The 22053-nt window shown below is 59.6% G+C and overlaps 1 protein-coding gene across 2 annotated transcripts in view; it reads left to right on the top strand.

Moving 5' to 3' along the window:
* Positions 1-22053, top strand: part of MGLL (monoglyceride lipase) — an 89501-nt gene that overhangs the window by 33727 nt on the left and 33721 nt on the right. For both annotated transcript variants that reach the window (XM_027523747.1, XM_027523746.1), the window contains exon 3: positions 2805-2911. In XM_027523747.1, coding sequence (XP_027379548.1) covers positions 2805-2911 — 107 coding nt within the window. The remainder of the gene's footprint in view (positions 1-2804; positions 2912-22053) is intronic.

Raw genomic sequence — 22053 nt, 5'->3', positions numbered from 1 at the left:
CGACCTGGGCCAGGGGGGTGTGAGCCTCAGGGTGCGTCCACCTGTGGGGAAAGGGCTGCAGAGCCTGTGCTTCCCGCAGTGGACAGCCGCGGGGGTCTGCCTGTTTCCGAAAAGGTGGCGACAACACGCCCCGGAAGCTTCCACGTCGATCCCGAGGAGCCTGTGGCTTCCCTAGCACGTCCCCCTGGGAGTCTAGTGCTGCACGGTGGCTGCAAGTCTCCACGTCCAGAGGGCAGCCTTCCTGACCCTGGAATCCCACACGGCTTCTGAGCAGCATCGCTCCCGACGGAGGCACCTCTCCACCTTGGCCGCCCGGTGGGAGCTCTGGGCCCTCCGCGACCGTTAACCACCGTTAGCCAGAGGTGCGTCCGGGGTGGGACGCAACCAGGCACAGTGGAAAGCTCCCCGAGTGACTCCCAGGGTGGAGAGCCGCCGGATGAGACGGCCCTCCGGCCTAAGAGCGGTGTCTTCCACACTGCCGGCTCCAGGTGGGCTCTCTCAGCAGGCCGTTCCAGGCAGCAATGCCGAGCGCCAGTCCTGGGACGTGAACTGAGCCCCTGGGTCCTCGTGTGCCCCGTGGGCCCCGACCGCAGGGAGAGGCTGGCTGTCATGTGACCCGGCTTGTCCACCGGCATTAACTGTGGGCTGAATTAATCCAGCCTCTACCGCGCTCCCCAAGGACTGGAAAGTGCTTCATCTGCTCCTTCTGGGAGCGCAGCCCCTGGTGCAGCTGGAGGTGACGGCTGTTTCGAGTTTCCAGCACACGCCGGGGGAGCTGAGACAATCCTGTCCGCAGACCCTGAGGGTTGGGGGGCAGGTGAATCGGCCCAGACTGCTGTCCGATCAAGTGGAGGGGGCTGGACATTGTGTGCTGCAGCAAAGAGGGTGGAAAATGTCTCCTGTGTTTTAGGAGAAGGGCGGGGAGGACAGATGACAAAGTCAAATGAGGTCAGCTCTGCTGCTTCCTGCGCTGCTCAGAGCATACTATCCACATCCTGGCAGATGGGAGCTGCAGAGAGAACACAGGAGCTGGCTCACCCACCACACACATATGCACTGGTTGCTGCAGAACCGCTAGGCTGGCACAGCTCTGGGCTCTGCTGGCAACATGATGGGCAAGGCTCCTGGCCTCTCGAGCTGACCTCAGAGGGGAGGAGAGAGATGGGAACCAAGCCCGCAAGTGATAGCAAAGCAGTGGCGAACTGTGCTGTGCCCGGAGGGCCTGGTGCAAACTGTGAAGTGTGGTGAGGGCCCGGAGCAGGTCAGAAAGGCCCAGGGAGGGAGGCCGTTGCGGGGAGGTCTGCCATGAGACCCAAGCGTAAGGAGCAGCCAGGGGGGATCTGGGAGAAGTGCTCTGGGAGATGGGACCAAAGGCCCTGAGCCGGGATGAGCTGGTGCTGCTGAGGAGACTGGAAGCCCCTCGTGAGGATGGGTGGGGAGCAGGGAGGTGCCGGAGGGCTGGAGAGACAGAGAGGGACACAATGACTTCTCCTCTAGGCCCTGAGGCCCACTGGAGACCTGAGAGCCGCGGCAGGGGCACATCTTCTGATCCGTGTTTCACCAGCTCGCCGCGTGGCTTCCCTGGTTTTCGGTCTTGGCCGTGAAGAAGGTCAAGTGTAGGGTGACAGCGAGGATCCGAAATCCTGTGTGTGGGCTTAACGGAGGGACTGGCCCAAAGTAAACGCGCAGCAAGAGGGCAGCTGCTGTCCCAGCCTCCTTCCCTCATCCGCCTGCCCCTCCCGCTTCATCTCACCATGCCCCTCCCCCTCCTCCCCTCCCCCTCCTCCCCTCCCCCTCCCTTCCCACCCTCCCCATCCCCTCCTCCTCGCTTCCTACCTCCCCTCTCCTTTCCCACCATCTCCCTCCCCCTCCTCCCCCTCCTCCTTCTCCCCTCCCCCTTCTCCCCTCCCCCTTCTCCCTCCTCCTTCTCCCCGCCCCCTTCTCCCCTCCCCCTCCTCCCTCCTCCTCCTCCCCGCCCCCTTCTCCCCTCCCCCTTCTCCCTCCACCCCCCCTTCTTTCATCTCCCCTCCCCCTCCTCCCCTCCCCCTTCTCCCCCTTCTCTTTCTGGCTCCTGGCAGTCCGTGCCTTGCCTGCAGGGGAGTCTAGTTGCACAGTCCAGCATCTGAACGCCCTCCTGTAACCCCCTCCCCACACTGGGTGATGCTGGGGCCCCATCTGTGTCCCCGGATGGGCTCACCACGTCGCAGGCTTTCGGGGGGATGGGTGCCCAGCCAGGCTCTGCCGCCAGTCCCGTGCCTTCCTCTGCACAGGTCTTGGGTGCAAGCTACCCCGTTTATCTCAGAGCCTCACACCTTCCTCTTTCCTTCATTCATTCGAGCCCCGTTTGCAGCGTGCCGCACACAGCTCGGAACTGTGCCAGGCGCAGAGAAGCAGAGTCCGTGTGTCCTCAGTGAGGCTGTGGGGGTGGGGAGCACGTGCGGAATGAAGCGAAGCACACGACCCTGAGCGGGGTGGTCTGCGTACAAGTGACTGTCCCCGTGTCCCCACAGCTCAGCCAGCGTGGGCCAGGAGCTGTGGCTTCAGGGCCCAGACGGCAGCCCGAGGCCTGGGGCCCCCCCGTCCACGCGGCTCTCCTCTCTGGGGTCACCTGCGCTCTAGGGCCAGCTCCCCTGGGCCTGGAGACTCGGCTGGGGTCTCCCGGCCACTCACTGCGGCCCTGACCACGGTGCCCCACTTGCCTCCGACCTGGGCGGCACCCTCAGAGGCCGTGCCAGCCAGCAGCCCGGGACCCTGCCGCGGCCTCCGTGCTTCGGCCTCCCTAACGGCCGTCTCTCGTCCCGCAGGGCCCTGGTGTTCGTGTCCCACGGAGCTGGCGAGCACTGCGGCCGCTACGACGAGCTGGCGCAGATGCTGGTGGGGCTGGGCCTGCTGGTCTTCGCCCACGACCATGGTGAGTACCGGCCCACTCCGGGCCCCACATCCGCCTCACCCCACCCTGCTCCCTCCCTGGGCACGCTGCTTTGAGACCGGAGAAGGGCTTTCTCCACGGGCTGTTTCTAAGTGAAAAACAGGTAGTTCTGTAAGCAAAAAAAAAAAAAAATTGTCTGGCCCGCAGTTTCTGTTACGGCGGGGACCGAATGCAGGCTGATTGGAAGTCTCCGCTGAAAAGCCCTGGAGTTGGAATACATTTGTACGCGAGCCCAGGCCATGTCATCCTCTCTCACATCCATTAAGCGCCCTCCATGAAAAACGGGCCCTGGTTTCCCCCCGGGGGACTGCAGACGATGCTGACTCAGTGCAAGCCGGTTCACAGCCCACGGGGGCCTCGGGGCGTGTCCAGGGCGCTTCAGACCAGGGGGACAGTCAGGGTCTTGAGGGCCGAGCGGGCCTGAGAACCCCCCGACAGGGGGCTTGTTCACACACACAGAGCTGCACGCACACCTGTGCAGGCACTCGTCCGCAGGCCAAGTCTTTAATTCTTTCTCAGTGATGAAACCCACAGTAACCATCAAAGCGCAGCGTCTGGTGCCTGAGTCTGTCTGTAGCTCCTTCACTGGGTGGCGTTCTCCGTGTCTGGGATGGCCCCAGCCAAGATCTTTCTTGGCCTGAAAGTGTTAAGACGGAAGAGTTCTCGTGCGAGAACGTGGCGATTTCTGCGCTGCTGCAAGGTGGAAACCTATTACTGTCGCCCAGATGCAGAGACCTTGCCTCTGTCTCATCCGGGACGGAAATAATGAGCTGCGGCGGTGGGGGGGCGGGGGAGGGGGCGGTGCCGGGCCTGGGGGTCCTGGTGACAGGGGAGCTTCGGGCGTTCTGTGTATAAGGAACTGCAGCGTGGTCTGTTGTGGTTCAGTCATGTCTGACTCTTTGTGACCCCATGGACCACAGCACGCCAGGTTTCCCTGTCTTTCATCATCTCCTGGAGCTTGCTCAAACTCATGTCGGTGATGCCGTCCAACCATCACATCCTCTGCCGTCCCCTTCGCCTCCTGCCTTCAATCTTTATAGCATCACTGTCTTTTGCAGTGAGTCAGCTCTTCACATCAGGTGGCCAAAGTATTGGAGTTTCAGCTTCAGCATCAGTCCTTCCAGTGAATATTCAGGGCCAGTTTCCTTTAGGATGGACTGGTTGGCTCTCCTTTTGAGTTGCGGTGTTGGAGAAGACTCTTGAGAGTCCCTTGGACGGCGACCTGGTTGCCAAGAGCCCTTTTCCAGCCAGAGGGCCCTCGTCCTTTTAACTGAGAATATTGACCGAGGCCTTCTTATTGTGGGCTCCATGTTCTCTCGTGCTTTGCAGACATTCCCAGTGATCTTTGTGAGACCATCTGAGAGGTAACATTTGAGGATTAGCCTGAATTTCCCGGCGGGACTGTCATTTACTCCGGTGCTTTCCACATTGTTAGGCCTGTGCTGGGAATGACTTACTTTCTATCACGTTTGTCTCTGGTAACGTTTGTTACAAGGAGCTGAACAACACGGGGGCGTTCTGAAAGCAAAGGGCGTTTGTACCAGGCAAACACGAAACAGCTCCAACGGAATTTCAAGATAGTCTGGTTTTGTCCTGGCATCAACCACCCTCTTGTCGGCTGCCCTTGGCCACGTCTGTGGGAGCGGGTGACTGTGGCATGCCTTGTTTGTGTGTGTGACCGTGGGACGTTGAAAAACAATTGGAAGAGTTTTTTTTTTTTTTTGAGTAAAGAGAGAAAAGAAACAACCCCTGCTTTGAAGCTGAGGCCTGACTCTCGCTGACGTCCAAATATAGCTTGACGACCGAGGCTGGCACTCACCTTGCTTGATTGAGCAGTTTCTTGCAGTGACTCACGGGCGATCTCTCTGGCAAGTACCCGATGGTGGTACTTTTACTCAAGATGTGAGCTGCGTGACCGTCCTTGTCTGGCGCTGAGAGTGGCTGAGGCTCCCTTCGCGGGAGAAGCGGGTGCAGGGGGTCCCGTGCAGGCTGGGGAAGCAGCTGCTGGTGGTTAGCGCCCGGAGCCCCCGTGTGTCTCGTGGAGAGGCGGGGCTGGGGGTCCCTGGGGGGCTGGAGCCCTCTGGTGCCTCCTTCCTCTCTCCACGCTGCTGCCCCGCTCACACCAGGCTGACCCCTATGGAGAGGGGCTTCGTTTTTTCCCACTTAGCTGTTAAATATAAGCAGGCCTCTGTGGGGAGAGTGTCAGAGCACTGATGCAGCCAGTTGGAGGGAGAGGGCCCAGGGCCTGGCAGACGTCACCTCCCTGTCTCCAGGGTCTGCAGTCGCTTGTCACCCTCTGCCTCGGGGACCTGCCCCCCCACCTGAGGCAGACACACCTGCGCCCAGCCATGGACCTCAGACCTCAGTTTTCTCATCTGCCAAATGGGCAGGCAGCGCGGTGGTAGAATGGGAATAAGCATGTCCGGGGGCAGCAGGGGTGGCGCCTCCTCTTCACTCTGCCAGCTGCGAGGCCCCCTCTGGCCCCCTGGCAGAGCAGCAGGCGCACCTGGACAGGGGACGTCGAGGCCAGAAGCAGGGGTCCTGGGTCCTTGGGTCCCCTTTCCGGCCGCAGAGGCTCCAGGGGAGATTGGCCGAAGGATAGACAATGCTTCTCGAAGCAAACAGACCTACCAAGGGTGGTTTCAAGGCTGGTTCCTGGGACATGATCTGTAGAAACACGGCTTTCTGCAGATCCTGTGCTGACTCGATTTTAGGTTAAGTCTCGTTGCTTGGCTGAACTCCGGGGTTTCCTTGTTCAGACGGAAGCCTGGGGACATCGGGCCGGGTGGCCAGCCGCGTCTTCCCCACGCCCGGTGGCCTGTGAACACAAGGTGCTCAGCTAGCGTCTCCCATAACTGTTTTATTTGACCTTAGACTTTTATAGGCGGCCTCACAGACACAGAGGACTTTGCCAGAAGTGAGAACTTTATTCCTGCCGTTCATTAAGTGCCAGCTGCATGCCAGGCTCTGGCTGGGGCCCTTCTCATGCTTTATCTCCAAGCCTCGTAACGCTTGAGTCCATCCCCCCATTTCAGAGGTGAGGGTCTGAGGCCCTCCTCGTCCACAGGGCACACGTACCAGCGTCAGACCCCTGATCTTGGTAGATTATTTCAAACGAGGGGTTGTTTTTCTCCCAGGACAAGCAGAGCCCGAGGTGGGTTCAGGACACCGCCGTTCTGTCAGGCCTGAGGCCGCATCTGCAGCTTGCTCAGCTGCTCTCAGCACGAGGCTTTCATGCTCACGGGTACCAGCTCCAGCCTGCCGTCTCGCAGGAAGGCGATGCAGAAGGCAGTGGAGAGGCGGGGCTGGGGTCCTGCCGGGAAAGCAGACCTGTCTCGGCGCTCCCGCCGAGTTCCAGCCACACTGCGTGCAGCGATGGGGGGCGTCCAGCTTGTTCGCTTCGTGTTTGCTGATCCCGACCAAACTGGGCTCTGTTAGCAGGAAGGACACAGCGTGGACCCTCCAAGCGCCCTCTCCTCCCCTGCCGGCCACACCGCGGGCTCATCATTTAAGAGAGCTTTTCTCAACCGTTTCCGCCCTGTGTATTTTCTGAGCCGTGTTTAGCTCACAGCGTCAGCTCTCTATCTCACCCGTGCCCCTCGACTTTCCGAAGCTCTGGCGTGGAGGCTGTTGTCAGGGTCATCAGTGCCCTGCGTTCTGATGCGGTGACCGTTTCAATCAGGTGGATGTTCCTGATGGTGTGTTAGCCCTGGGTCAGGTGCTGTCGAGGGGGAGTGCATGGACACGGGCCCTGCCCCCTGTGCGCAGCCTCCGTGAAGAGCCCAGCCTTGTCAGGGTTCTCACTGTCCGCAGAGAAAGTCTCCCTTCTGCTGACGGCAGCGGGCTCCCAGCAGGTGGAGACGGTCGTCCCGCCCTTGGTCCCACAGCCTCCTCCTTGCTGAGCAGAGTGTGGAGGCATCACACGGGTTTATGGAATGAAAGGAGGAGTGTGTGGCCCAGAGCAGACGAGACCAGAGACGCTGTGAACGGCAGCAGATGCCCGCGTGTGAGTGTTCGTGTCCTCAGGGTGGGGAGGACCCCACAGCGGGGCCAGGACTCTGGGCTCTGGCCAAGGCTGGGGCAGAGGAGCCCTGAGGCCCATAACTCAGGTGCTTAGGTGGGCTCGGCCTCTTGCAAGTACACAGCCTCTCAGTGCCAGGGCCGGCGGGATGCTGGGTTTTGTGGGCTGAGTAGGAGCTTGAGAGGAGAGGAAGGGTGTGGAGCCAGCACCAGTCACTGAGAGCTGTGGTTCTCATTGGGGTGCCCCCAAAGCACTGGGGAGTCATTCCCAGGGCCCCTCGTTGCACAGAGACTGATCTCTTGAGTGTGGCCGGGCGTGTCGGGACCCTTGAGACGCCCCCCGGGTGAGTCTGATGAGCAGCTGTGGTTTGAGAACCGCTGTTCCAGGCAGGGGAGCTCGTGTGAGTGAAACCCAGATACACGGGGTCACAGATGCACGTCCTTGCTGGGGGAGTCCCAGCCTGGACCCTGGAGTTTAGCATCAGGAGTGGAGAGGGAGCGAGACCCCGGCCTGCAACGCTCCGGGCTCCGAGATGAGATACCGTGGACCTTGGAGCTCAGGAAGGGACCCTCAGCAGAGGGCGACCACCCGGGGAAGCGAGGTCCAGGGCTCGGCCGGTGCGGGGGTACTGGCGGGGGCGGGGGCTCCAGGGGGCAGAGGAGGTGGAAGGACGGGCTGGCAGTTTCTCTGCTGTTCCAAACGCGGTGCTGAGAAACCCGGGCTCGCGTTCGTGCCGGCCCCGGCCACCAGCTATTGCCGGTGACTCACTGGAAACCCCTCGGAGCAGGAGCAGGGGGCCGGGGGGCGGGCAGCCCCCGACCCACCCGCTGCGGGCGGCGGGTGCCCTTCATCTCTGGGCCCTTCCCGTGGGCAGCACCCTGACTGTACCCAGCGCGTCCCGGATTCCACCGGCGGGGCGGGACCCGGGTTGCCCCGTCTTTCGTGATAAAGGGGAAAAGAACCATTCTTCACTGATCAGCAGTGAGTTCATTATCTGCAGATATTTAGGGAAAGTGTTCAAGGCTGTGGGTCTGTGTTTCTTTTTAAAGAACTCAGCCGGGCGGGGACGTCTCAGAAGAGGAAGTCCTGGGGGCGGCTCTGCCTGGCCCCCTGGGTGGGGCCCCTCCCGGGCAGAGGCGAGTGTTTGGGAAATTCAGGGGGAAACGGTGGGGGCGTGGCCTCCAGGCGGGGAGTTCTGAGTCCAGGTCACTCGCGGGTCAGCTCTGCACCTCTCAGCTGCAGTCATGCGTTTGTTTGCAGCGTTTGACTCATCTGTTCATTTTTCTTGCCTTACTTAGTAAATAGGAAAGTGAGGTTGATGCCTAAATAGTCGCAGGGCCCAGCCCTGGCGGACGGGTGAGCCGGCTGCCGGCCCGTGGGGTGTGGGAGGGGCCCAGCCGCCTCCACGTGGCTTCCGGGTCTTCGAGGTCCCTCCTGCTCCGTCCTCAGTCCCGTCACATGTCCCTGACCTGCCAGCTCGGAAGTCAGGTCTCTGCCACGAGTCTCTTTGGTCACTGGCCACTTTCTTGCATAAAACCAAACTCTGTGAGCCTCTGTTTGAAGTGAAAGTCACTCAGTCGTGTCCGACTCTTTGCAACCCCATGAACTATACAGTCCTTGGAATTCTCCAGGCCAGGATACTGGAGTGGGTAGCCTTTCCCTTCTCCAGGGTGTCTTCCCGACCCAGGGATTGAACCCAGGTCTCCCATATTGCAGGTGGACTCTTTACCAGCTGAGCCCCAAGGGAACCTCTGTCTCTGCTCATCAGTGAACTGGAGCTGATGGTGGTAATAACCGCAGGGAGGGTGCCCACGGCCGTGGGACGGATGGACAGAGGGCGGGTTCACGTCGCTGGCAGACGGTCCTGGGAGGCCGGTGGAAGTGCAGATGCTGGCCAGCCCCCAGGTTTTCAGATACAACTGGGCAGCTTCCGAAGGCACCGAGGTCGCCTCTGGTGTTTCTTTCATAGCGTTCAATTGTTAATGTTTATTTACTTTTGCTGAAGTCTTCGTTTTGAGGCGCCAGGTCTGCAGCGCGTGAGATCTTTCGTTGTGACGCGTGAACTTGTGGTGTGGCCTGTGGGATCTGGTTCCCGGAGCAGAGATCGACCCTGCGTTGGGAGTGTGGGGTCTTAGCCACTGGACCCCCAGGGAAGGTCCTAGGATTTACTCTAAATAAGGCACAGCGTCGACATTGTTAACACTGGACGTGTAATATCTGTGCAGGAGGCAGATTGGGCATCTCCTACAGTAGATGCGTCCGAAAACCTCCCGCGTGAGGTCTGTGCTGGGCCGTGGGCTGTGGAAAGGACAGGGACCTCCCGCGGAGCCTCCGGGGTCCCCGGGGCCTGGTGCAGCTGTCCCTGGGGTAAAGGGGGGCGGTCTTCACCCTGGGGGTTCATCATGGGGAGAAGCGTCAGAGGACACGACTGGAAACCTTGGACGGGGCACGCACCCTCCGTGAGCCTCCTGTGACTCACAGCATCTACCTGGTGAGGGAATGCGCGGCGGTAGCTGCCGGTCGCACGATGGATGCTCAGTAAACATCCACGCTGCCCCCCGCCCCGGAGACCCCAGCCCTCTTCACCCCAGACATGACCTTCAGGAACAGAGCCTCCTGGTCCAGCCCCCAGACCAGGGGGCCAGTTTCCATCCTCTCTGCCTCAGGCGGCTCACCTTCCCCACTTTATTTAATCCAAACTCCGTGTCACCCTCGATGGGGTGTCCCTGTCACAGAGCAGCCTCTTTATCCCGATCTGGAGGCTTCCTTTTGTTGTTTGGTCACTCAGTCGTGTCCACCTCTTTGCGACCCCGTGGACTGTAGCATACCAGGCCTCCCTGTCCATCACCAACTCCCGGAGTTTGCTCAGACTCATGTCCATCAAGTCGGTGATGCCATCCGATCATCTCATCCTCTGTTGTCCCCTTCTCCTCCTGCCTTCAATCTTTCGCAGCATCAGGGTCTTTTCCAGTGAGTCAGCTCTTCGCATCAGGTGGCCAAAATACTGAAGTTTCAGCTTCAGCCTCAGTCCTTCCAGTGAATGTTCAGGACTGATTTCCTTTAGAGTGGACTGGTTGAATCTCCTTGCTGTCCAAGGGCCTCAAAAGAATCTTCTCCAACACCACAGTTTGAAAGCATCCATCCTGTCTTTACCCACCGCTGGTTCCATCTCTAAAGGTGTTTAGACAGTGCTCACTGGGGAAGGTGCTCTCATCTACTCATGCACAGAAGCAGGAGACGAACACAGGTGAAAACACAAGCTGGCAGCCTTTTTGAGGGCTAGAAGCAGGTTCCAGTCTGAGTGCTGAGCAGGACTCCGTGGGAGGGGCTGTTCGTGGAATGCTCTGGAAGCCCAGTCTTTGCTCACTCAGGGCGGGAGCTGCCTGATAACCTGCCACCTCATTACCTTTCAAAAGGAATTTCCCCCTAGGGACTGAGAACCACTCCCTTGGCTCCAGATGGAAATACCAGAGACTTTCTGATAAGAGGAAGCATACCTCAGTCCTTGTCTCTGGAGGAAGCGGTTTCCGGGGTGTTCCGGTGAGTCACCTGTTGGAAGAGGAAAAAGTCGAGTTGCCTGCAGGGGATGCTGTGTTATGAAGGAAGAGGGGGTAATCCAGACAGGAAGTTCTTCTCAGCCCCCTGGATGCTCTCTGCACAGCCCAGGAACTGAGAAAACAGTTCTAGGACCTGATGATAACGTGTACATAACAGAAGTCATATTTGACCTGGCGTCTGGAAGACCGGCATTCACGTCAGTTCACGTTACAACACCCTTGGTCACCGGGTCACCTTCTGAGTAGTTTGATTTTTTAATGGCTGGGCTGGGCTCTTTGCTGTTGCTACGTGTGGGTTTTCTGTAGTTGAGCGGGGGCTACTCTCTAGCTGTGGTCCGCCAGCTTCTCATTTGGGGGCTTCTCTGGCACCCCACTCCAGTACTCTTGCCTGGAAAATCCCATGGACGGAGGAGCCTGGTAGGCTACAGTCCATGGGGTCGCAAAGAGTTGGACGCGACCGAGCGACTTCACTTCATTTCCACTGTCTGCTGTGGAGCACGGGCGTCCGCGATGGTGGCATGCAGGCTCTAGTGCCTGGCCTTGGCAGCTGCGGTTCACAGCCTTGGTTGCCCGTGGCACGTGGGATCTTCCCGGACCAGGGATCGAACCCGTGTCCCCCGCCTTGGGAGGCGGGCTCTTAACCCCTGGGCCAGCAGGGAGGCCCCCAGGCGCCTTCTGCCTGGAACAGGCTGCAGCCGGCTGGTTGCTCAGCACCTGGTCGTGTCTGCCATGCTCCTGGCTTCGGTCACACTTACTCTGGTTATCTTTTCCCACCTGCAAATACTGAGTCTTTTCCTGGAGACGTTCGAGCCGGGTGGATCGGCACGTGTCCCCAGTCGGTGTTTGTGACCTGGCAGACGCTTCCTGCGCTCTGAGACCAAGGCCCAGCGCGGCCGGGGTGAGAGACAGGGCCTGGAGGGAGCGCCCGGGCCCAGGCCTCAGCCCCTCGACTCAGCAGCAGATGGCGTGGTCAGGGTCCCAGGCCCCCTTCCTCGGGAGCTGGGGCTGCAGAGGGTGGTGCCTGGCGCAGGGTGCCCGTGACTGCCACCTGCACCGAGAGCCCTCGGGGCCCAGGGCCGCCGGGCAGGAGTTCCTTCCCTGAAGGCTCAGGGCTGAAGCTGATGGAGGGGTCGTATCCACTGGGCTTTGGGTCCCCGACAAAGCTGGAGCTGCAGTGGATCCGTCTCCCCTTTCTGGGCGTGCAGGTGTGGGTTCAGGGTCTCACCCTGATCCTCAGGTTGGCACTGAGACCCCAGGTTCCCAGGACTGGGTCCCCCACATGTCCCCGCCCGCTAACCTTTTAGTAAATTAAAAGTAGAAATAGTTCTGGCTGCAGACGGCCCGGGGAAAGGAGCTGCTGAAAGAAATTAGCAAGCTGAGGGGGCCAGGTTGGCGTCGCTGCAGCTTGTCCCCTGGGGGTGGGCGAGGGGAGGCCGCGCCACGTGCCCACAGTGGGGGAAGGAGGCCCGGGGGACGGACATCACCTCCACCCCTGAGATGCAGCCTTTCTGAAGTGCGAGCTCAAGTGTCATGTGACCGGCCGCCTGCCGCCAGGAGCTAAAAATAACCGGCTGTGATGCTTTCAGGGCCGGGGCGGGAGGAGGAGAGGGGGGCAGCTGTCACCCCCCTCTCCCTGGGAAAGGACCCCTGCAGCAGGCAGGAGGCCTCACGGGCCTCTGGGGCGATTCTTAAGGGTGCATGTCACCAGCTTGCAATGATAAACGCCCAGCTGCACGCACATGCCCCTGCCTGGGGGCTCTGTGGTCTTTGCTGGGTTTTGCTCCGCACGTTGCTTCCACGGTTGGAAGAAGGGTCCTTGCTTCATCCCACAGCCAGCCGGGCAGGGCCTGTCTTGAGTGCTGTCTCGTGAGTGGTGAGAGGGAGCAATCAGAGACCACTGGGGACCTTGGGGGAGACTCAGGCCAAGAACATCTCATGATCAAGCCCCTGGGGCCTCGTGCGATTGGGGCCTGCCTGGACATTCAAGGAGGAGGCCCGGCCTAGGAGGGCAGGCAAGTCCACACAGGAGAGCTGGCCTCTCAGAGGCCGTGCCAGAGAAGTGAGTTTGCATGATGCACGGGGGTTGGGGGCGAAGGTGGCCAGGGGGCCGCGCCCGAGCTCGGCCCTGGGTGGGCTGTGTGCTGCGCCACTCGGGGCCTCTGTTTCCTCATCTGCAAAAAATGAGACCAGCAAGGCCCTCAGCGTGGGCTGGACCACCGCAGACCAAGTATGCCACCGGGCGTGAAAGTCGCTGTGCAGTCTGCACCCCGGCCACACCACAGAGCAGCTTTCCTGGGAGCTGCATGGACTCCTGCTCTGGTTCTGGAAGCAGAGGGTGGGCAGCAGGGGCCCTGCCGCTGGAGACAGACACCCCCAGCCTCTCACCCCTCCCGATCCAAGCGAGCCGACTGACCCAGCACCCCGAACGAGACACAGTGTCGGGGAGGAAGGGCGTTGCTTGGGGAGTTCCGGGAAGCAGGCAGGCTGGTCATCGCCTGGCTGGGGATGCCCCCACCAACTGCAGGCCCCCTCTCAGTGTGGTCAGCCTCAGACGTGCCCCCCAACTCTAAGCACTCAGACCAACAGTGGCCAATAACCCAGGCTTCCTGACTCCTGCCCAGAACATTGCTCCTAGCAAGGTCTCCGAGTGTCTACTGAATTCCGAGGCATCTGATGGAAAAACCACGGTTTCTGTGGGTTTGCCCAAGTTCAGACTGGTGAATCATGTACGTGTGTACAAAATTGGAATGGAAAGTCGACTCAGGCTTTCCTGCCGGGGGAGAATCCCTCATCTCCGTGCTAGTAATGATTCCCACGGATCGCTCCTCCTTGACTCCTTGCAGCAGGGTGGTGGCAACAGCTAGCGTGTCTGCGAGCCGGCTCAGAGACGGAGAGTAACCTGCCGAAGGCTGCACAGCCTCGTGGGAGGGACAGAGCTGGGTCAAGCCCCTGGGTTCTTGCCCTTGACAAGGTCTTGACTTCCGGAGAACTGCTTTGGGGTGGAGGCCGGGGTGTCCACCTCCCACCGCCCCTCCCAGGAATCCACTGGGAGAGGCTTGACTCCTACAGTGGCACCAGGCTCTGCCTAGGGACCGACAGTGTCGGAGTCAGTCCTGGGAGTAGAAACACGATCCTCCCACCCCTGAGTCCTCAGACGGCATCGCTGCATTTCTATCCCTGAGCGCCACGGGGCAGGGGGCCGGGGTGGGGTGTCAGTGGCGGCGTGAGCCCAGCCGGGGCGACCTCTGTGCGACGCCCTTGGACGGAGGCAGAGGGGCCCGGCTCAGGGCCTGGCCCGTGTTTCTGGCAGTGTGGCTGGGACGAGTCAGTTCACCTGGCGGAACCTCAGTCTTCCCATCTGACAATGGGCCTGTCTGAACGATGGCCCAAGACATCCCCTAGAAGCCGTCCATCATCGCGCCAGCGCAGACTCTGTGCAGTAAGTGGGTGGCTCCTCCCCTCCCCTCCACTCCCCTCTGCTCTGCTCTGCGTGGAGGCTGTGACGGCCCCCGCCCCACCGTGCTTCCCTCCTTCAGCCCAGAAAGCCAGCTGGGCAGGGCCGGTGCAGGGACCGTCAGTGTGGGGGCGAGGGGGCCGGCTCTCCCTCCCTCCCTGAGTTCCCGGAGTCCTGGAGAGGGGCCGGATCATTCTGCCACCATAATAGTAATTATTTCTTTTCCTGGCTATTGTGCAGATGTCACCAGATTGGAAAAATCGCTTAGAGGGTTTATTCGGTGGAAACTGTGTCTTTTACCAAAAAAAAAAAAAAAAAAACAAGAGGAGAGGAATCATGTGTGCCGCTTCATCTCGAGGTCAAGGGAATCCAGGGTCCCTGAGAGAGGCGCTGAGGGCCAGGCTGCTCAGGGGCTGGCCAGGCCCCCTCCTCCTGCACGGGCTCGAAGCGTTGGGTGAAGCGTTTGGCACCGTTCCTGTGAACTGAAGTCTGCCGGCAGGAGCGGCCTGTGCTGAGACTTCTAAGTGGCCCAGGTGGACACAGACGTCCCTCTCGAGCTCGAGACTTGAAGGGGGTCGGCTGACCCTCACTGGACATGCGGTGTGCGGGGCGCGACGCTGAGGCTCTGTCTCACGTCTGTGTGGGGACAGGTTGGACACGCGGTGTGCGGGGCGCGACGCCGAGGCTCTGTCTCACGTCTGTGTGGGGACGGGTTTGGACGCTGTCCAGACGTGGGCTAGTCTCAGTGGCAGGATGGGAGCATCGCGACCCCTGACCCCAGGCATTTCCCCTGCAGCTGGTGCGTCTGCCCCCTTCCAAGAGTGACATTTCCCCTTTAGCAGTGACTTGTCATTGTTATGGTAAAACCGCTGGCTTCCCCATCAAATGCATCCGACTTTAAGGCCCCCTTTAAAGAGTGAGCGAGAAGAGAAACTCGTAAGTGCTGTCTCCTCTCTCCTTGCTCCAGCAACAGAACTGCAGAGAGAGGTGGGGGGCTCCGTCCAGCGCCAGGGCTGGGGCTCGGGAGGGCTGGGAGTGAGGGTCAGTGTGTGCAGAGGACCTCGGCCATTGCCTGCTCACGCCTGAGCCTCCCTCCCTCTTCAGTTCATCAATTTGTTCGCTGGTTCATCCCAGCACTGACACTCCGGGTTTACACCCGCTCTGCCCTTCAGACCCTACGTGGAAATGAGTGACTTCAGAGCATGTAACTGGGAGGGAAAGAAAATTGGCTGGGGTGGGCGGTGGGGCCAGGGAGGCTGGCCTCACCGAGGTGGTGGCAGCTAAGCAGAGACCAGGAGGGGAAGGTGCGACCACCAGGGCAGGGGGACCTGCAGGGCAGCAGGAGCCTGGGCGACATGAGATGGGGCTGCGGGAGGTGACACAGGGAACAGGGGCCACCTCGGGCCCAGGGGGCCCCGGGCCTCTTGTCTGCTGTTCAGTCGCTCAGTCGTGTCCAACTCTACAGCCCCACAGACTGCAGCTCTCGAGGCTCCTCTGTCCTCCACTGTCTCCCGGAGCTTGCTCAAACTCACTTCCATCGAGTCGGTGATGCCATCCAACCAGCTCGTCCTCTGTCATCCCCTTCTTCTCCTGCCCTCTATCTTTCTCAGCATCAGGGGCTTTTCCAAGGAGTCAGCTCTTCATATCAACTGACCAAAGTATTGGAGCTTCAGCATCAGTACTGAAGGAGCAGGATGTGGCTAGACCACCGGCGACAGAGGGTGAGATGGTTGGATGGCATCACTGACTCAAGGGACATGATTCTGAGCAAACTCTGGGAGACAGTGAAGGACAGGGAAGCCTGGCGGGCTGCAGTCCATGGGGTGGCAAAGAGTCGACACGACTCAGCGACAGAACAACAGTCTGCCCTGGAATGATGGCTCTATTGTGTCATCAGGAAACCCGCTTGCTTCTGTCCTGCCAGAGACACGTGCATCCAGCTCAGGTGTCCCTCTTGGTCCACAGTGGCAGCTGGAGTTCCAGCCATCACATCACGTTTATATTTCGGACATTAGAAATGCTGCCTGCCTTCCCTCTCTATAGCTTCATCTATTGATTTCCTCTTACATCTTAATGCCTAGAACTTAGTCAGGGGCCTCCCTGGTGGCTCAGCTGGTAAAGAATCCACTTTCTATGCGGGAGACCTGGGTTCAGCCCCTGGGTTGGGAAGATCCCCTGGAGAAGGGCAAGGCTGCCTGGCCTGGAGAATCACATGGACTGTATAGTCCTCGGGGCCACAAAGAGCTGGATGTGACTGAGCCACTTTCCCTTCACAGAACTTAGTCATGTTGCCACACCCATTGCAAAGCTGCGAGAGAGGCTGTGGATAAGAGTGCTTCAGCTGGTTTCACAGCTGATCTGAATAAAATCGGGGTTGAAAAAAGTGAAAGTGTGAGCCACTCAGTCGTGTCCAACTCTTTGTGACCCCGTGGACTGTGGCCCACCAGGCTCTGTCCATGGAGATTCTCCAGGCCAGAATACTGCAGTGGGTGGCCTTTCCCTTCTCCAGGAGTTAGGTCATTACCCAGAAGGGAGAGAGTGGATGCTGGGCAGGCAAATAGCAGTCTGTGCCAGCCCCTCTGTTTCCGGGAAGGGACCGGTTTTCCATTAACAGTAGCGAGAGCCATGAGTCCCTGTGTAAAGAAGTCATCGAGTAAATATTAACTGGCTCGTGGGCAGGGTACGATTCTGTATGAGTGAGGGCAGTACCAGCGATGCAGCTGGGTGACCCTGCCTCCTGCAGAGAGGTCTGGGGTCACAGGAGGCTTGTGGGGGGCCTTGCTCTGGAAATAGTGATACTTGCCCCACAAGTCTGCCAACGCCCAGCTGCACTGAGCCAGCGTCCGCTGGCGGCCGCCCTCCTGACCAGGCGCCCTGTCCCGTGTTCCCGCCTCGTGCGCTCCGTGCCGCCTTCTCGCGTTGGCACCTGCCCTTCACGCGTCCTCTGACCCACGCCTGGGCGTGGTGTGAGCGTGTGGGCAGGGGCTGAGGCGCGGGGCGGGCAGGGGGCTGAGACGGGGCGGGGCCAGGACCCTGCGCTGCGCGGGGCTGCACTCGCGTACGTCCACCCCCAGCTTTGCTCAACGGCCATCCCCCTGTCGCAGAGAACAGAGCACGGCTCACATGAGCCCGCTGCTGACTCTGGGTTTTCCCCCACTCCCGGGTCACAATGGCTCGTGGGAAGTGAAACTGTCTGAATTAGGGTTTTACCTTCTGCTTTTCTCGCTGAGGTTAAGCAGTGTTGGGGCAGCCCCCAGGCACGGCTGGGGCTGTGTCGGCAGGGAGAGCGGCTGGGGTCTGACCAGGGTCTGATGGCCCTCGTGTGGTGCAGCCCACCGCCCCCCTCCGGAGGCTGGGGGTGCCAGGGGACGCTTGTGAACACCCAGCACCCTGTCAGACATCGTTCCTCCTGCACAGGCGCTCCCACAGGCTCCGGCGAGTTTGGGGACAGAAAGCGAGAGTCGTTGGGGATGTTCTGGTTTAAAGGGCATGCAGTATGTGAACACAAGTGCAGGGCCGCACGCGTGAAAGTCTCTGGACAAGCCTGCCCAGAAAACCCCTTCCTTTTCCACAGTCCCTCCCTTTGGTCTCCTCCAAGGCCGAGGAGTACTTGGGGAATGAGGGCGAGACCCCCCTTCCCAGGATGCCCCTCCCCTCCCTGGATGCCCCTCCTCCTCCCAGGACCCTCTCCCCCTCCCAGGACCCCGTCCCAGGCACCACTCAGGAACCTCCCTCCCCAGGCCTGCAGGGTGAACCCACTGGGGCGAACCCCCTTAGGTGGCAGAGTGCAGCCAGCCAGCTGTGACCAGATGCTGCGGTCTCCTCTTCCGGGCCAGGTTGCGGGGGGTGGCCTGGGGTTTGGGGGTGACGGGGGAAAGCCCGGGTGATGTGTGTGGAGAGCGGAGACCCCAGGGTGGACGCACCGTGTTTCTAGGCAGCCTTCTCTCCCCCCAGCACGAGATTTAAGAAGGCTCGCCTAATGGTTGAGGGCACTGGAGCAGAAGTTGATTCCCTAAATGGACAGCTTGTCTGCCTTGGTCTGGGCGCCTCCCCTTTTGAGGGGATCCCAGGAGCTGTGCCCGGGCCCCGGGGTCGGAGGTCACTGCTGGGGCTGGGTTCTTGGGGGGAAGTGCAGGATGAGGAAGCGCAGAGAAGTGGGGTGAAGCTGGGGCGTGGGGGAGGGGCAAGTGCGCCTCTCCTTCTACCCCAGCGGCCGGAACGGCCACAAGCAGAGCTCTAGTCTGTGGGGCACGGGGCCTGTGGACCCAGGAGGCCGGAGCCAAGTGCACGGCTGGGCAGAGCCCCAGAGGCTGCGAGGTGGTTGTGATGGGAATGCCACCTCTGGGAGGACAGGGCCTGGCCGTGCTGGTCGGTCCAGACTGGTCCAGGCCGGCCCACCCCAGCCTCCACGCCAGGGTCGCCCCATCCTTGAGGACAGGGTGTCGGGGGCCCTGCTGGGCGTGGCGAGACGTGCACATCTGGGGGATGGGCTCCTTGCCGCCCTGACGCCCGTGGCCCCGTGTCGTCGGTGGCTCCAGAGCCACCTCGTTTGCAGAAGGAACATTCCTGCCCCGACTACACGCTGCCCCTGTTGCTGTTGGCACCTCCAGTAAGGAGGGCGGTGGTCAGAGAGCTGGCAGTGTTTGCCTGGGCTCCTGAGTGGCAGAGTGAGACCCCAGGCCTCGCGGCGTCTGACGCCTGTTCACTGAGCTGCAGGCGCTGAGCCTGGCCGCCAACCTGGTTGGGTTGGCGCAGCCCGAGAATCCAGGGAATGTGGCTGGAAACAGGGATCTATTCCAGCTGGGAGAGCCCTGGGTCCCGGGCCTCCGTGTGGACTCAGGCTTGACCCCCAGGATGTCCCCCGGGGCAGGCAGAGGGTGTGGAAGCGAGTCCACCTTCCCGGGGCTGGGCTTGCCGCTCAGGAGGGGCTCCCTGCCGCTGCACGGCCCTGCTTCTGTTTCGGTTGTCTTTTTTGTGTTTTCTCATCTGTCTGGGTTCCTTTTGCGCTTACTTCTGTGAATAGCGAGTCTTCCATTTTTGTACTGATTCTTTTCCTGCTGGTGAGAATCTGATGTTTATTTTATTATGCAAGAGTAGGGAACCTCTTTTTTTTTTTTTTTTAATACAAGGCCTTTGACTCAGAAAAATCAATCAGGGGTACAAGAACAAGTAGATGGAAGGAGATTTTTTCCTTTTGGATAAAAATAGCAGCTTCAGCGTGCTTGCTTTTTAGATTAAGACAAGAAAGGTAAAAGTGTTTGACAGTCCTGTGTTCTGCAGGCTGTGGCTGTCGGGGGAGGGAGAAGGAAGCCCCAAACAGGTGTGCAAGCCTGCTCTAGTGAAGAGGTGGGAACAGCCCTGGCGCCCTCCTGGAGGCTTCCAGACGTGGGCACATGCAGGTCCCCTGAAAGGAAGGAGAGAGATCTGTAATTCTAGCTTTGGACAGGCCTCCGAGGCGTATTGTTAAGGGAAACAAACGGAGTCCTGTTTATGGACAGAAAGAGCCCACCACAGACTTATCTGGACGTAGAGATCTGCGTGCGACTGTGGAGAAAGGTCCGGCAAGTCCCCCTGCCCCAGGAACAGGATGAGCAGGGCTGCGGCTTTGTTCCGTCGTCTGCTGCAGTTCAGGCACTCAGTCGTGTCTGACTCTGCGCCCCCGTGGCCCGCAGCACGCCAGGCCTCTGTCCTTCACCGTCTCCCGGAGTTTGCTCAAACTCACGTCCATCGAGTCGGTGATGCCGTCCAACCATCTCGTCCTCTGCGGTCCCCTTCTCCTCCTGCCTTCAGTCTCTCCCAGCATCAGAGGCTTTTCCAGTGAGTCGGCACCGTCCCTCACGTGCTTCGTAATTCACAGTAAATAACGTGAGGGCTTGTTGACCTGTGTCATCTGTGGCTGTGCCAGGGTGGGACCTGCCGTGGCCCTGGGGTGGGCCGGGACACCCAGACGGCCACCTCAGGAGAACGAGCCTCCAGCCAGGGCCCCGCCGTGTCTGAGGGCAAGTGTAGACTGGGCCCAGGTTCCCCACCCGGCCAGTGTGACGGCGGCCAGTCAGCGCTCGGCTGTCGTGGTGACTTAATGCCTGCTGTTCGTCTAGCTGGTGGCCCCTGAGTCTGGGCAGCAGGCGTCAGGCTGGGGAGCCGTCCACTGGCCTCTGGCCAGCAGGGTTTCTGGAAGCTGCGAGACCTCTGGAGCCTGGGCGCAGACCCGGCCAGGTGTCACCTGGGCTGCGTTTGGTCAAAGTAAGTCGTGAGCCGGGATCCGGTCCCGAGTAGGATCGGGTCCCTCCAGGAGGAGCGGGGGCCGCTTCTGGGGGGTGGGGGAGGGGGTGCAGCCGTTTCCCCGCCAGCCCAGAAGGGACCAGGGCAAGCCCACAGGTGTGTTTCCGAGAGGCAAAGACGGCAGCATGAAATGAAAAGCGCCTCCTGGGGCGGCTTCTGATAATTGCTTTTTCTGTCTCGGTGGCGCTTAGGGGATTGTGCTGATGGCCCTGAGCGGGCCTCGGCCGCCTTGTGGCTCCACTAAGGACCCTTCAGCCCGACTGTCAGTCCCTCCTCACCCCCCACCGGCTCCTCGTCTCCAAGCCCGCGACACCTCGCCCCCCGCTTTCACGCCCGAACGCGCCAGCTCCAATTACAGGCGCTTCTCGGGAGCAGATATGATTGCAGGCTGATTGCAGAGCTGCTGGCTTTATTTCCAGGCTTCATGTGTCTGCACTGATGGGTGAGTGTGAGGTTTCAGAAATGATAAAACAGCCTTAACTCCCCCCTGCCCGGTGTGGCAAAAATGCCAGTTCACTGTAGGCATTTGGAAACATACAGGAGCACCAAAGAAGAGAAATCGCCTTAATGTGATTTTACCCCCAGAGCGTGCCCCATTCTGTGGTGCGTTCTCTCAGCTGTGTGCGTGTGTGTCTCTGTGTGTGGTGGTACGTCTGTGTGGTGCTGTGCGGTGTGTGTGTGGTATTACATGTATGTGTGGTATTTGCGTATGTGTGGTGTGTGTGGTATTACGTGTGTGTGTTTGTGTGTATATATGATTGTGTTTGCACGTGTGTATATGGTATTGTGTGTGTGATTATATGTGTATGTGTGTGATTGATGTGTATGTATGGTTGTGTATGTATGTGTGTGTGGTATTAATGCGTGTGTGGCATTATGTGTGTCTGTGTGTATATGGTTGTGTGTGTATGTATGTGTTATGTGTGTATATATGATTGTGTGTGTACACGCGTGTGGTTTTATGTGTGTGTCTATGTGTGTGTGGTATTACGTGTGTATCTATGTGTTGTATGTGTATGGTATTGTGTGTGTGTGTACATATGTGTGTTGTGGTATTGTGTGTGTGTGTATATATGAGTGTGTGTCTGTGTGTACACGTGTGTGGTATTCTGTGTGTGTCTGTGTATATATGAGTATGTGTGTGTACATGTGTATCGTGTGTACGTGTGTGTGGTAGTGTGTGTGTGTGTATGATTGTATCTGTGTGTACATGTGTGTGGTGTTGTGTGCGTGTGTCTGTGTATATATGAGTGTGTATGTGTGGTATTCTGTGTGTGTCTGTGTGTATGTGAGTCTGTCTCTGTGTGTGTGTGTGTAAGTGTGTGTCTGTGTGTGAGTGTGTGTGTGGTATTGTGTGCATGTGAGTGTGTGTCTGTGTATGTGAGTGTGTGTGTGGTATTCTGTGCGTGAGTCTGTGTGTATGTGAGTGTGTGTCTGTGTGTGTGAGTGTGTGTCTGTGTGTATGTAAGTGTGTGTCTGTGTGTGTGAGTGTGTGTGTGGTATTGTGTGCATGTGTCTGTGTGTATGTGAGTGTGTGTCTGTGTGTATGTAAGTGTGTGTCTGTGTGTGTGAGTGTGTGTGTGGTATTCTGTGCGTGTGTCTGTGTGTATGTGAGGGTGTGTGTGTCTCTGTATATATGACTGTGTGTCTGTCTGTGTGTGTGGAGATCGCTGAGCCCAGAGTGGGTCGCTGTCCCCGCCGCGCCCCTGGGTCCTGGGCTGGCCCCGCCTCCGGGCCGTGCTCTGGGCCCTTGGTCTTTGCTCCCCTCTGCTTTTCCCCCAAGTTGCTTCTGCAGGTGTGAAGTGAGAGC

Source organism: Bos indicus x Bos taurus, chromosome 22 (genome assembly GCF_003369695.1).
Source record: "Bos indicus x Bos taurus breed Angus x Brahman F1 hybrid chromosome 22, Bos_hybrid_MaternalHap_v2.0, whole genome shotgun sequence".
In the NCBI taxonomy this organism is placed as follows: domain Eukaryota; kingdom Metazoa; phylum Chordata; class Mammalia; order Artiodactyla; family Bovidae; genus Bos; species Bos indicus x Bos taurus.
This window is presented reverse-complemented; position numbering and strand designations above follow the sequence as displayed.